Source organism: Chiloscyllium plagiosum, unplaced genomic scaffold, assembly GCF_037043375.1.
Source record: "Chiloscyllium plagiosum isolate Xiang-an unplaced genomic scaffold, Cpla_swu_hap1 HiC_scaffold_7, whole genome shotgun sequence".
Lineage (NCBI taxonomy): Eukaryota > Metazoa > Chordata > Chondrichthyes > Orectolobiformes > Hemiscylliidae > Chiloscyllium > Chiloscyllium plagiosum.
Window position 1 is genome coordinate 56,421,781 of NW_028270145.1, and position 13,287 is coordinate 56,435,067.

General features: G+C 40.9%; 1 protein-coding gene across 3 annotated transcripts in view; it reads left to right on the forward strand.

Moving 5' to 3' along the window:
- Window positions 1-13,287, forward strand: part of erich2 (glutamate-rich 2) — a 256,997-nt gene that overhangs the window by 25,271 nt on the left and 218,439 nt on the right. The window contains exon 3 of one of the 3 annotated variants that reach the window (XM_043693703.2): window positions 6,720-6,768. The exons of 1 other annotated variant lie outside the window; for it this stretch is intronic. In XM_043693703.2, the coding sequence (XP_043549638.1) occupies window positions 6,720-6,768 (49 nt within the window). The remainder of the gene's footprint in view (window positions 1-6,719; window positions 6,769-13,287) is intronic. One more of the 3 variants, XM_087989049.1, reaches the window with a different exon arrangement.

Sequence of the window (13,287 nt, forward strand, 5' to 3'; positions counted from 1 at the left end):
TTAATTAAAACCCTTATAAGCTCCCCCTGATACTCAGACTGGGAAAATAGGTTATTAGGCAGAGAAGAAAACTTGGAAAGATAATTCAATAGTCTTTGTTCCAGGTACTTTGGTTGAGATGATCCATATGATTCCTCTGCTGGCTAGCATGTTGCTTCAATTGTCTTTTTCTGATGCTTCCACTTGTTGGTAAGAGACACAAGATGGCTGGTTTACTAATAAAAGGTCTTTGACTTATCAGTTTAAAATTAACAGCTTATAACAATTATTACAGGGTAAGTAAACTGGTTTTCTTCAAGTTCAAAGTTAGTTTTGACTTCAAAAAATAGAGAGACTGCTCCTGAGCTGGGAAAAACTGAATATTTTTCTCTCTAATTTGTTCTCTGTTCCAAACAATTCAGTCACTTGAGAACCAGTGACACAGTTTTTGGCAGGTAAAAGGTCTCTGGCATCAATAACCTGTCACTAAACCACAGACCATTCAACTTGTTGTTACAAAAAGAGTTGCATCAGTACATCCCGTCGGATCCAAATCATCTGGAACTCAAACTTCAATTACTGCTTGTTCAAACAGTTATTTACACAATTCCAGGGATGAGTGTCGGTTTACTTTCTATCCAAACATACAGCTACCTTTTCAAATACTGGCTTTAAAACAGCTCTTCCTTATTTCAGTCCACAGTTCCTAAAATAAAAAGACGTAATCCTTATGCCAGAATGAGCCAGTGGAGTCTTTTGACATGTCAACATGGCCAACAGTTTACAAGATGGCGGAGTTATACACTCCAGTCGGAGTTCCTCTGCTCACCAATTCCTTTTCCTTTTCTTTAGTGTTTTCCCTCTTTGCAGCAGTGTTTCCCCCCCCCTCCCCTCGCCCCCTGAAGGTGAGACAAAGGGAAGCAAGTTATGACCAGAGCCCAAAGCAGCAGCAAAGTGAGTTGCAGCAAAGCCTGGAGTGGAGCAGAGCAAGCGCAGGCTGAGTTGTTGGGCTGAGTCCTGGTGCAGGGAGTAGAGTGAGTCATGTCCGGAACCTTTGAGCAACAGAACAACGAGTATGAGCCAAGTCCCAGAGTGGGGAGCAAAGCAGGTTGTGGCCCGAGCCCGGAGCAATAGTAGAGCAAGCACGGGCCGAGTCCTAGAGTGGGGAGCAGAGCGAGTTGTGGCCGGAGCCTGGAGCAGCAGCACAGCGAGTCCTGGACAGAGGCCAACACATGGAGGCAGCATGGCGTCGCGTTTTAAAGCCCGGCAGGCATGGACTCATGTTGATAAAGGACTGCATTTTGGGAAAGCAAATCTTAGCAGGACTTATACACTTCATAGTAAAGTCCTCAGGAGTGTTGCTGAACAAAGAGACCTTGGAATGCAGGTTCATAGCCCCTTCAAAGTGAAGTCACAGGTAGATAGGATAGTGAAGAAGGCATTTGGTATGCTTTCCTTTATTGGTCAGAGTATTGAGTACAGGAGTTGGGAGGACATGTTTCGCCTGTACAGGACATCGGTTAGGCCACTGTTGGAATATTACGTGCAGTTCTGGTCTCCTTCCTATCGGAAAGATGTTGTGAAACTTGAAAGGGTTCAGAAAAGATTTGCAAGGGTGTTGCCAGAGTTAGAGGATTTGAGCTATATATAGGGAGAGGTTGAACAGTCTGGGGCTGTTTTCCCTGGAGTTTTGGAGGCTGAGGGGTGACCTTATAGAGGTTTAAAAAATCATGAGGGGCATAAATAGGGTAAATAGACAAAGTCTTTTCCCTGGGGTTAGGGAGTCCAGAACTAGAAGGCATAGGTTTAGGGTGAGAGGGAAAAGATCTGAAAGAGACTTAAGGGGCAATTTATTCACGCAGAGGGTGATAAATGTATGGAATGAGCTGCCAGAGAAAGTGGTGGAGGCTTGTACAATTGTAACATTTAAAAAGTATTTAGAAGGGTTTGGAGGGATATGGGCTGGGTGCTGGCAAGTATGACTAGATTGGGTTGGGATAACTGGTCGGCATGGAAGAGTTGGACCAAAGGGTCTGTTTCCGTGCTGTACCTCTCTATGACTCTATGATTATAACTTGAGTACTTTAAAGACACTTTTATTTTCATTCTAAACTTTTAAACTCTGTATTCCTGGGCATCTTTAATTTTATTATTCCAATTCTGTGAAAACACTTAAAAGTATCTGTACCTTGTACCTAAGATGATACTAAGAGGTGACATGATAAGCTTTTCACTGCACTCATTCAAGTGCATGTGACAATAAAGGTTGTTCTACCATTTGTCCTGTTGCCCTACAGCTACCATACAGTTGTGGCTGACCCGAGCACACTCCACCCCATCATTGAATCTCCTGCTGTAAGTTTATCAGAATGATTTACAGATTCACGATCACCCTATTTGCATGTGTTATGACACACCTATATGTCTATAAGGACTGAAGTTTGAACTTGAACCAGAGCTTCTGGCCCAAAAATACAGACACTACCACTGCACAATATGGCCTTCCCAATGACAAAAACTTTTAGTACTTGATACCTTATTATCTTATGTAAGTAAATGTTCAGCTAGTGACAAAATAACTCACAAAGAAAAAACTTGTAAATCTGTCAATCAAACAAAGATTTTCTTTCCGTGCACTTGCTCCAGTAAAGTAAAGCCTTAATGGAAATCTGGGCTCTCATCTGATTCTCATGGGTGTATGAAAGTAATTTCAAAGCACTGAGGTGAGAAAGACAGTTTCAGTTTATTTCAGCAGTAAAAATAACTTTTAAAAATTTGCAAAGCTTGTCATCAACACTCACATGCCATTAATAAATTTTAAAAAAGACTTCAGGCTGTTGGTCTGTTCATTATTGGGAACCCAGCATGAGAAAAGGGTAAGAGGTTCAGTGAGCCAAGAGAGGTAGAGTTCCATGATGAAGGGCGAGGTGGTTGCATGGTTATGAAGCCAAGACTATATGTAGGTTAAATGTGAGAATGGCATCTAACTTACTCAAGAATATAATGCAGGTTTGACATTCAATGGTGTTATCATCATCATTGAATCTTTACTATCACATCCTGGGGGCTACCATTGACCATTATCTTAACTACACTTGCCATTTCTGCATGGGATCCATGTTTCACTAACTTGATTTTTGAAGAGGTGACAAAGAAGATTGATGAAGGCAGAGTGGTGGAAATTGTCTACATGGACTTAAGCAATGTATTTGACAAGGGCCTCATGGTAGATTGGTTAGCAAGTTTAGATCACATGGGATCCAGGAGGACGTAACCAATTGGATACAAAATTGACTTGAAGGTTGGAGACAGAAGGTGGTGGTGGAGCGTTGCTTTTTGGACTGGAGGCCCGTGCTACAAGGATTGGTACTGGGTTCACTGTGTTGTACCTGCCAGACAGTGTGTTTAAATTCTTATATTCAGAAAATGAAGTGTGAGTCGACTCATATGAAGAATAATATTCATTTATTGAACACAATACTAGAACAACAAATATAGTATGAACTAATGATATACACGGCTACTCTATCTTATACTTTGTATGATCATATAACACCACACTGGAACTTGGCATGGCTCCACGTGGTGATGTCTTCTTCGTCTTCTGATGGTGTTAGAGGGTTTTTCTCTTTCGGTGGTTGTTCTCAAGTTACCGCCCTGAGTGGGGTTTTGTGGTGATTCTTATCCTTCCAAGTCTTCGCAGCTTTTGGGAGGCTCTTGAGGATCTGCCAACGGATTGATCAGGTTTGATTACCCTGATCAATCAAACTAACCAGGTGTTGGGTGGCAGGGTGGCCCTTATGCGTCCATTATGGTAGGTGCTGGATGCACGTAGTCTCCTCCAAATAGGGCGTTGGCATCTCCATGTCCAGTGAATGACTTCGATGCATTTTCCCATTCAAGTTCAACTTTAGGTGCGTATTGCAGAGTCTGCAATGTCAAGTTTTAATGCAAACCATCTGTAGACAGCTGCAGCCTGTCTGAATTCTGCAGTGTGTGGATTGACACAGTCAATTTAGTCAAGGCTGGCTTTAATTTCTCATCATGCTTTAATTTATGGCCACTTTATTGAAGTTCATCATAAATAAATTATTTTGGGTGGCCTGTTTGCTTTTTGTCATTTATGTAAATGATTTGGATGTGAAAATTGGAGGAATGGTTAGTAAGTTTGCAGATGACACTAATATAGGTGGTGTAAGTGGATAGTGAAAAAGATAAGATGTTGAAGGTGTTAGCCCCCTGTGTTTCCTGTATGTGCCATAATGTTTAGACTGATTCTAATCTAAAAAGTGAGTTAACAGAGTCTTACATGGATTCATGCAGTTTTTGAGCTAAGTTGTAACTCTGCAAGTACAAATTGCAAAACTTGAATTCAAGGTTTCTGGTTCAGAGGCAGGGATGCTGCCACAATGCCTCAAAACCTGCATATCTCTGTATGTAGCAATATTTCAGTTTATCTGGCCTTGTAATAGTTTGAATACAAACTGAACAAGGAATTGAATTTTTCTAAAGTCTATTAAATTATTTCTTTATTTGAAGAAATGCTAAGCTGAGAAGGAGAGAGGCAGACATATAGAAAAAATGAGGTGGGAAGTGACTTTACATGTTGCTCATTATAAATGATGTGAAGGTGTACCAAAAGTATTAGAGAGCATGGTGGCTCAGTGGTTAGTACAGCTGCCTCACAGCGCCAGAGACCTGGGTTCAAATCCAGCCTCAGATGACTGTGTGGAGTTTGCACATTCTCCCCGTGTCTGCGTGGGTTTCCTCCGGGTGCTCCAGTTTCCTCCCACAGTCCAAAGATGTGCAGGTTAGCTACGCTGAATTGGCTATGCTAAATTGCCCATAGTGTTCAGAGATGTGTAGGTTGGGTGCATTAGTTAGGGGAAATGCCGAATAGTAGGGTAGGGAAATGGGTCTGGGTGGGAGACTCTGTGGAGAGTCAGTATGGACGTGTTGGGCTTAATGGCCTGTTTCCACACTGTAGGGTATCTATGATTCAATGAATTCCATACTGCACCATTTCTGCAACTGGTATGATTAATAAAATCAGATATACAGTTATGTAAGTGAGTATTAACAGTTTTAAATGAAATGATTATGTATAAGGGATGATAAGAAAAGAGATCTTCAGGGACCCTGTAGACTCATGCTCTAGCTCAATTTGATTTGGTGTCACTATGACATAGCTCCTTGTACACAGTAGCTAGTCTTAGAGTAAAGTTTTAGTTAATCATTCACTCCACAATGTGGTCATCTCCTTCTTTCTCTGAGTAATGGCTATAGCAGTTGTTTGAGCTAGCTTGTGACCTCTTTTAATATGTGAAATATGCATAGGACTCTGACTATCATTTATGTTAACACTGAGTGAAGTGTGCACAGTGCATGCACTGTTGGATATCAACTGGCTGTCCAGTTGAAGAGTATCCCCATAAGTAAATAATATTCTTGCTTGTCAGCAAGATAAAGTAGTAAAAGAGTGCTTCGTAGCCTCATGATGCCAGCTTGAGCCATTGCTGCACTGGCTACCTGTCACTCCAAACTTACCTCCTCCTGATGGGATGTCTGAGGCTGCTGAGGCTCTGTTCTCGAAGAGACCAGATCTCTCTCGCTGTCAGCTGGTTGTCTACACACCATTCAGAGTGAAAATTCATTGAAGGTATTATCTTGTTGCTTATTTATAATTGGAAAACTATTTGGGTAAGTAAAGTATCAATTATTTGCTTTGAATGGTAATGTTAATAATAAAACAAATCATTTTGATATTACAAGAATATTTTTATTGCTAAGTATACTATTGACTGCTTTTTGAGGTAATTTCTGCTATTACTTATGATTAATAAAAAGACATGCTATTACAAGAATGAAATTTCTAAATCTTCCTTTACCATTCACTTTTTAAGAAATACAAAAATTACTGAAGCTTATGTTTGGAAATGGGAATGATACTATAACTGTCCCATGTTTTTAATTTTCATGAAGGTGAAATGAGTTATGTGGATAGTAAAATATATATTTGTTTAAGCAGCTGTGATAGTCATTGCTGTAACAAAAGCATTTCTTTTCAGGAAATTACCACAAAATAACTGATTTTTGTTGACAGATAATGGGCTAAATATTGTATGTCCCTCTGGATGTGCTTTCAGAGGGGTGGGCTCAACCCATTTTTAAAAGTTTTAACAGTGTCGGGAGCAATGGGTAGTATCTTTGAAAGGTTCTTTTTGCAATTGATAACCCCTATCCTCGCCTTTCTTTCTACCTGCCATACATCAAATCATAGTGCCCCACTCCCCCAAAGTCCTTTCCTATCCAAAATCCTGGATTCAGGGTTCCATTGGGCCTCCTTTGTGGATGGGGCTGCAGTCTCAGCAGAGCCACCTATGGAGCTTTAATGCAGATAGGATTGTTGGGGGTGTCGGCTAATCCAGTGGTTGGAAGGAGGAGGCAGGGTAGCACGAATTGATCCTACCTGCAACACTTCACCCTCAGAGCTGCAGGGCAGGCTTGTCCTTGGCCTTCTGGCTTGCCACTAACTTTTCTTCCTGTGGTGAAAGGAGTGGGCCAGCTGCAAATTTTTGCTCCACCGCAGTTAGACCTGCCTTTGCTATCAATCCCTCAAGAACTGAAAGTCAAATAATCCAAATTGGATTGCTTTAACTTTCGGACTGTCAACTTATAATTGTGCTGTTGTTTTTTTCATGTATTTGTCTTTGCAATCATATTGTTAACCTATTTAACAGAGTTCATCTCTTGGACCACCAGGAAGATTGGAAGAACTTGTTCCAGAGGGTAGGTTGTAGTTTTTGTTTTTTTTAAGCAAATCTGTGGTTGGTATTATCAAAGGAATACATTTTGCAAAAAATAAATCATCTGCAAGCAGTAATTATTATGTAAATGTATGGCATTTCTTAAGGTTTTGGGAAGGGTGAATGATATGTGGTACAACAAGGCACAAAGGGGTAGGGGATTTTACTTTAATGCAAGGTGGCTGATTTATCTATGTCATTTTTAGAGTTTGGGTTTTAAATAGTGCATTTGGGGTTAGTTACTTTTAGGAAGGATTACAAAAAAAACTAGGTTAAACAGTCCTTCTGGAACAGTTGCCTGGAACAGTGACCTAATCCTATCTGTTAGAGATTATGGGAACTCTTTGAGTGGTAAATGAAGATTGTTTGTATTGTGCTGTTTTATGAAAATGAGTGTAAACGTTGAGGGCCATTAGCTTGATCTTGTTTCAGATTGATTTTAGTTTAGAAATCCAGAGATTAAAAGTTTTATGGCAGTTTGGAGAAGAACCTGACTTGGGTCAAAAGCAACTGTAGTTTCTCTCCTGAAAAGGAGCTTAGAACAGTTCAGAGAAAGTTTAGATTGTGCAAATTCTGATCGCATGTATTTGGTTCAAAATCTGCAGGTTATTAAAAGGTTAGAGATCTAAAGTGCAAGTTTTATGAGTATTTTTGTAAGAAGATGTTACAGGTCACAGGAAAGAACTAGGAAGAATCAGTTGCATCAAATTTAAAGATTTGAATATGAAAGGATAATGTTCCTTTCCAATACTTCCCTCTTTCCCGCCTCTCCCTCACCTTTGATAGTCTGCATTCCCCTTAATGGGCTTTGCAAGTAAATGAGGAGAAAGTGAGAACTGCAGATGTTGGAGTTCAGAGTTGAAATGCTTGGTGCTGGAAAAGCACAGCAGGTCCGGCAGCATCCAAAGCACAGTAGAGTCGACCTTTCAGGCCTAAGTCTTTAATCACGAATGTGGGTTGGGATGAGGTTGAGAATGGGGCTGAGAGATAAATAGGAGGAGAGGTGGGGCTGGGGGGAAGGTAGCTTGGAAGGTCATAGATAGATGAAGGTGAGAGTGATGGTAATAGGTCAAAGCAGAGGTTGGAGTGGAGAGGTGGAAAGGAAGATGGACAGATAGGACAGTTCAAGAGAGTGGTGCCAAGTTGGGGGGTTGGATCTGGATTAGGTGGTGTGGAGATGAGGAAACTGGTGAAATTGACATTGATGCCATGTAGTTGGAGGGTTCCAAGGCGGAAGATGAGGCATTCTTCCTTCAGGCGTGGGTGGCTAGGATTTGGCAGTGGAGGAGGCCCAGAACAAGTTAAGTGCACACCTCCCACCAACCCACCCTCCACTCCCAGCAGCTTTCCTTGCCACTGAAAGAGATGTAAAACCTGCATCCACACCTCTCCCCTTATCTCCATCCAAGGCCCCAAAGGATCCTTCCACATCCGGCAGAGATTTGCCTGCACATCCAAACACCTTATCTACTGTGTCTGTTGCTCTTGATGTGGTCTCATCTACATTGGAGAAACAGGATGACAACTCACGGAACATTTCAGAGAACATCTGTGGGACACACGCACCAAACAACCCCACTGCCCTGTGGCCAAACCATTTCAACTCCCCCTGCTACTCTGCCAAGGACATGCAAGTGCAGGGCTTCTGCCCAGAATGTCAACTCTCCTGCTCCTCAGATGCTGCCTGACCTGCTGTGCTTTTCCAGTGCCACACGTTTTGACTCTGCATGTAAATGAATCAATTGTAAAACATGGGTTATTTACTGATGATGTTTAATAGGTGAAAAAAATACCATGGTTGATTTGGTGATGGGAGGATAAAAAGTCTTTAATTCTGTGTAAGAACACAGTGGGCGGCACGGTGGCACAGTGGTTAGCACTGCTGCTTCACGGCGCCAGAGACCTGGGTTCAATTCCCGACTCAGGCGACTGACTGTGTGGAGTTTGCACATTCTCCCCGTGTCTGCATGGGTTTCCTCCGGGTGCTCCAGTTTCCTCCCACAGTCACAAAGATGTGCGGGTCAGGTGAATTGGCCACTCTAAAATTGCCCGTAGTGTTAGGTTAAAGGGGTAAATGTAGGGGTATGGGTGGGTTGCGCTTCGGCGGGTTAGTGTGGACTTGTTGGGCCGAAGGGCCTGTTTCCACACTGTAAGTAATCTAATCTAATCTAATCTACAGCCATTCTCTCATCACATCTAATCTAATCTAATCTAATCTAATCTATTCTAATCTAATCTAAAAAAAAACACTTGTAGATATAAAATTCTCTATGTTTTATTCGAAGTTGAATTTCTACTTGGATTTGAATTGCTGTAAAGTGATGGCGTCGGAGAATAAATTAGAACTTTGTTTTACTAAGATTTTAAAGGCATTTTTATTTTGTGTTCTATATTTAGATAACTTTTTTTTCTTTGTTTTCATCTTTCATAAATTTCTGGTATGCGGTTGAAGATACTTTGCAACCTCATGTAACTATGTTTCAGTGAATGACCACTATATTCACTAACAAAAAGTGATCTATCTAGCCAATTTCATTCTGGGATCTGATTTGTCCAGTAGTACATTCAGCTGAGATCATAACAATACAATGGATAGGAGGTAATGCATAGGAAAAAGGCACAAAATGAGATGACACTGAGGGAATGGCAGATTAAGGGAGCTGTTGGAAGCGTTGAAGTGGGGAAGCAATAGGAGTGGAGGAGCAAGGAAAGGAAATGTTAAGACTAGTAAACTGTAATTTGCTATCATCCCATGGCAGTACAATTTCCTGCTATATGCCCTTTCCAAAAATGGAAACACGGATGGAGGCACAAAATTGAGAGAATAGCAAAGGTGATAGCAAGATATGTGAAACCCAAAAATAGATAAGGAGAATGAATGAAATAGTATTAGAAACAGAATAGACAGATTTAAGAAATTTTGTTTTATTATATAAGTAATCTAATTTTTTTTAATGATTGCCAGACATTCCAATGGCCAGAGAATCACTGGAGCAATGCAGATTGCAGTTGCACCTCAGTTCTGACTCGGTTGAGTTTAACTGTTGTCCAGGAAGAGTTGGGGATTAACTTAAACTCTCCTATCTTACTATTAAACTGAACTCCTATCTTGCAATTGATCCAACTCCCCACTGCAGCGAAACCTCCCTTGAGATCTTACAATCTTGGGTCTCTTGGCAACTGTACCTGAGCAGACCACAAACTCTGACCTGACTCATCCAGAACTGACACAGCAGTACCCCATTTCTCCTTGTCGTTCTGACCACCTCCTGAGCTCTTCACCATACATCCCTCACTGGACTTGGCCCCGCCTAACATTTCTTCTCATCGCAGCAGGACTTGAAAAGCTCTGACCCAATTGGCACACCTGCTACCTCCACCTCCTCACCTACCCAGTTCCCTGGACATAATAATTCATTCTTGTCTTGATGCCCCGGCCATTTTTCCAACCCATTAGTCCTTACACCCAGCCAGGTGACAGCCAAACGTAAGATTTGCAGACCCCCATCCCTAAACTTCTGCTGGACCCAACAAAAGCTAGAGAGACATTCCCCTCCTACCTGCCTGACCCTCCTTGGAACCAACAACTCCTACTTGTCTGACCTGACTTCTTTCACCCTTGGCTAGATCCTAACTTAGCATTTCCCCATTTTATCCTTGCAATTTGTAACCCACCACTGCCCTATATACAGGCATAAGTGGAATGGTAACAAGTTGAAACTTAATTCAATCCTCCAACTCATTGAGAAAAAGTAATTAAATAAATAATGAACATTTTAAAACTTCCTTAAAAAAATAAATGGACGTCTTAATTTGCCAAATTGTCACTTTTCTGCCAATATTGGCAGTATTATTGTTTAATGGAATGTGCAGCATTAGTTTCATATTTTTTATTTGTGGTGAATCATTAAAGGTACAATGTCATTGTTTAGTAACTTTTAAAACAGCATCTTTCAAGTAATTAAAGTCTCCATCAGATTGCCTTAATCTGTATTACCTAATCTGTGTGGATCTTAAAAATCTAGATTCTGACCCTTTAGAATATTCTTTTCCTTGCCAGTGAAAGCTATCTTCTCCAACCAATTGTTTCCTCCCCTCCTAACTGATACAGTACTAGGTTTTTAAAAATTTTTTACTCATGGAATGTGGGTGTCACTAGTTGGTCAGCATTTATTGCATGACGCTAGCTGCTGTTGAACTGAGAGGCTTGCTAGGCCATTTCGAGGACAGGTGAGAGTCAACCACATTGCTTTGGGTCTGGAGTCACATGTAGACCAGACCTAGTTAGGGTGGCAGATTTATTTCCCCAAAGGGCATTAGTGAGTCAGATGGATTTTTCTGACAATCAGCAATGGTTTCACAGTCATCAGTAGATTCGTAACTCCAGACTTCTTTTTGTTAGATTCAAATTCCAGCATCTGCCATGGAGGGATTTGAACCCAGGTCCCCAGAACATTAGCTGAGTTTCTGGACTAATAGTCGTGCAATAATACCATAAGGCCATTGTCACCCCTAAATTGTATTGTATTCCTAATTTGAAGAGTTGGCCAACCAGTGGAATGATTGCATGTAATTTTATACTTGCGAAACCATTTAGTGAATGATAGAAATGGAACTAGCATTTTTTTTTAGATCAGATTCCCTACAGGGTGGGAACGGGCCATTTGGCCCAACAAGTCCACACCGACCCTCTGAGGAGTAACCCGCCCCCCTACATTTACCCCTGACTAACACACCTAACATTGGGCAATTTAACATGGCCAATTCACCTGACCTGCACATTTTGGACTGTGGGAGGAAACCGGAAGAAGCCCACACAGGCAGTCACCCGAGGTGGGAATTGAACCCGGAGTCCCTGGTGCTGTGAGGCAGCAGTGCTAACCACTGAGCAACCGTGCCGCCCCATGGAATGTATACAATTCTGTATTTATTCAGAACCGCACATTACAACCATGCACCAAAAAAATAGAATTTCAGTCTATCTTTTAATTATTTTTCTGATCAACCTGTTCAGTGATGTTATTACACACTTCTGGAATAGGTGGGACTTGAACCTGAGCCTCTCATTCTAGTGGTAGGGACTCTGCCTCTGCACCAGAAGAGCCCCACCAGGCTGTCTTTTATAGGGATTCAAGTGAATCACCAGTTAACACCCAGTACCTGCACGCAATGTACAATCTAACTGATTAAAATATTTGATATGCCAAACCAAAACTGCAAAGTAAATTAAACCAAAGTTCTGTACTACCATACAAAACATTATATTGTGAGATGTTGTTCCTCTAGAATTTGTAACAGTTTTTGAATATACACATTTGTTTTCACTTCGATAGGTGATGACTTGCATTCATTCATTTACTTTGAGAAATTCCTCTCCAGCATTTGTTTCATACCAAGCGATTTATAATCTTTTCAAACTTAAGACTTTTCATAAACTGCATGGTATCCCACAAGGACCAATTATTTACATAATATTAAATCAGTACAAGTCTTCACTATGACCATTTAACAAAATTTTACTTAAAAATATTTGACAAATGGAATCCCATATTCACTGTCTCCCTGAGAGCCAGAGTACTTTCAACAAAATGTATTTTCTTAGTTTCCAAAGCTAATAGAAAACATTTCCTGTTCTTACCCATTAGAAATATGATGAAATCAACTGTACTCCATTATCCATCAAGAAAATTAGAATGTTAAGGATTACTAAATGCTTGCTAAATGGTCTAGTTACTTATTCTTTGGTCACTTAAGTGCAGATTTATCTATATTTAATTTCTGAATGTTTCATTTGCACTTAAAACATTACTGACTTGAGTCTTTTATTTTAGGACTTAATACCAGCACATTAAAATTAATACTTGGTCTAATCTGAGAGCAAAACCAGTTTGCCCGATCAATCAAACTTTGTAACTATTCACAGACAACCCATTTTTATCTACTTACACTTCCCACTATCAGTTTTTCCCCCTACCCCCGATACTATTACAGAGGAACCTTGATAATCTGAACGAGATGGGCAGGCAGTATTTCATTTGGGTAATTGATTATTCAGATAATTGATTTGACCTTAATCAGCCATACTGATCTAATGCCGTGTTCTACTGGGGAGTTTGTTTAAATCATTCTCTCCGTGCCTGCGTGGGTTTCCTCTGGGTGCTCCGGTGTCCTCCCACAGTCCAAAGATGTGCAGGTTAGGTGAATTGGCCATGCTAAATTTCCCGTAGTGTTAGGTGCAGGGGTAAATGTAGGGGAATGGGTCTGGGTGGGTTGCTCTTCGGAGGGTCGGTGTGGACTTGGTGGGCCGAAGAGCTTGTTTCCACACTGTAGGGAATCTCATCTAATTTTGATGAGTCTGCTATTTAAACAAACTAATCTTTGCAATCTGGAAGTTGCAGGTTAAACTGAGAAAGACATCACATAAATATATGAAATACCAGCATTACACAAGATCCTGAAAAACCTCTACAATCACAAGAACATTTGTCAGTTTCTATGAACA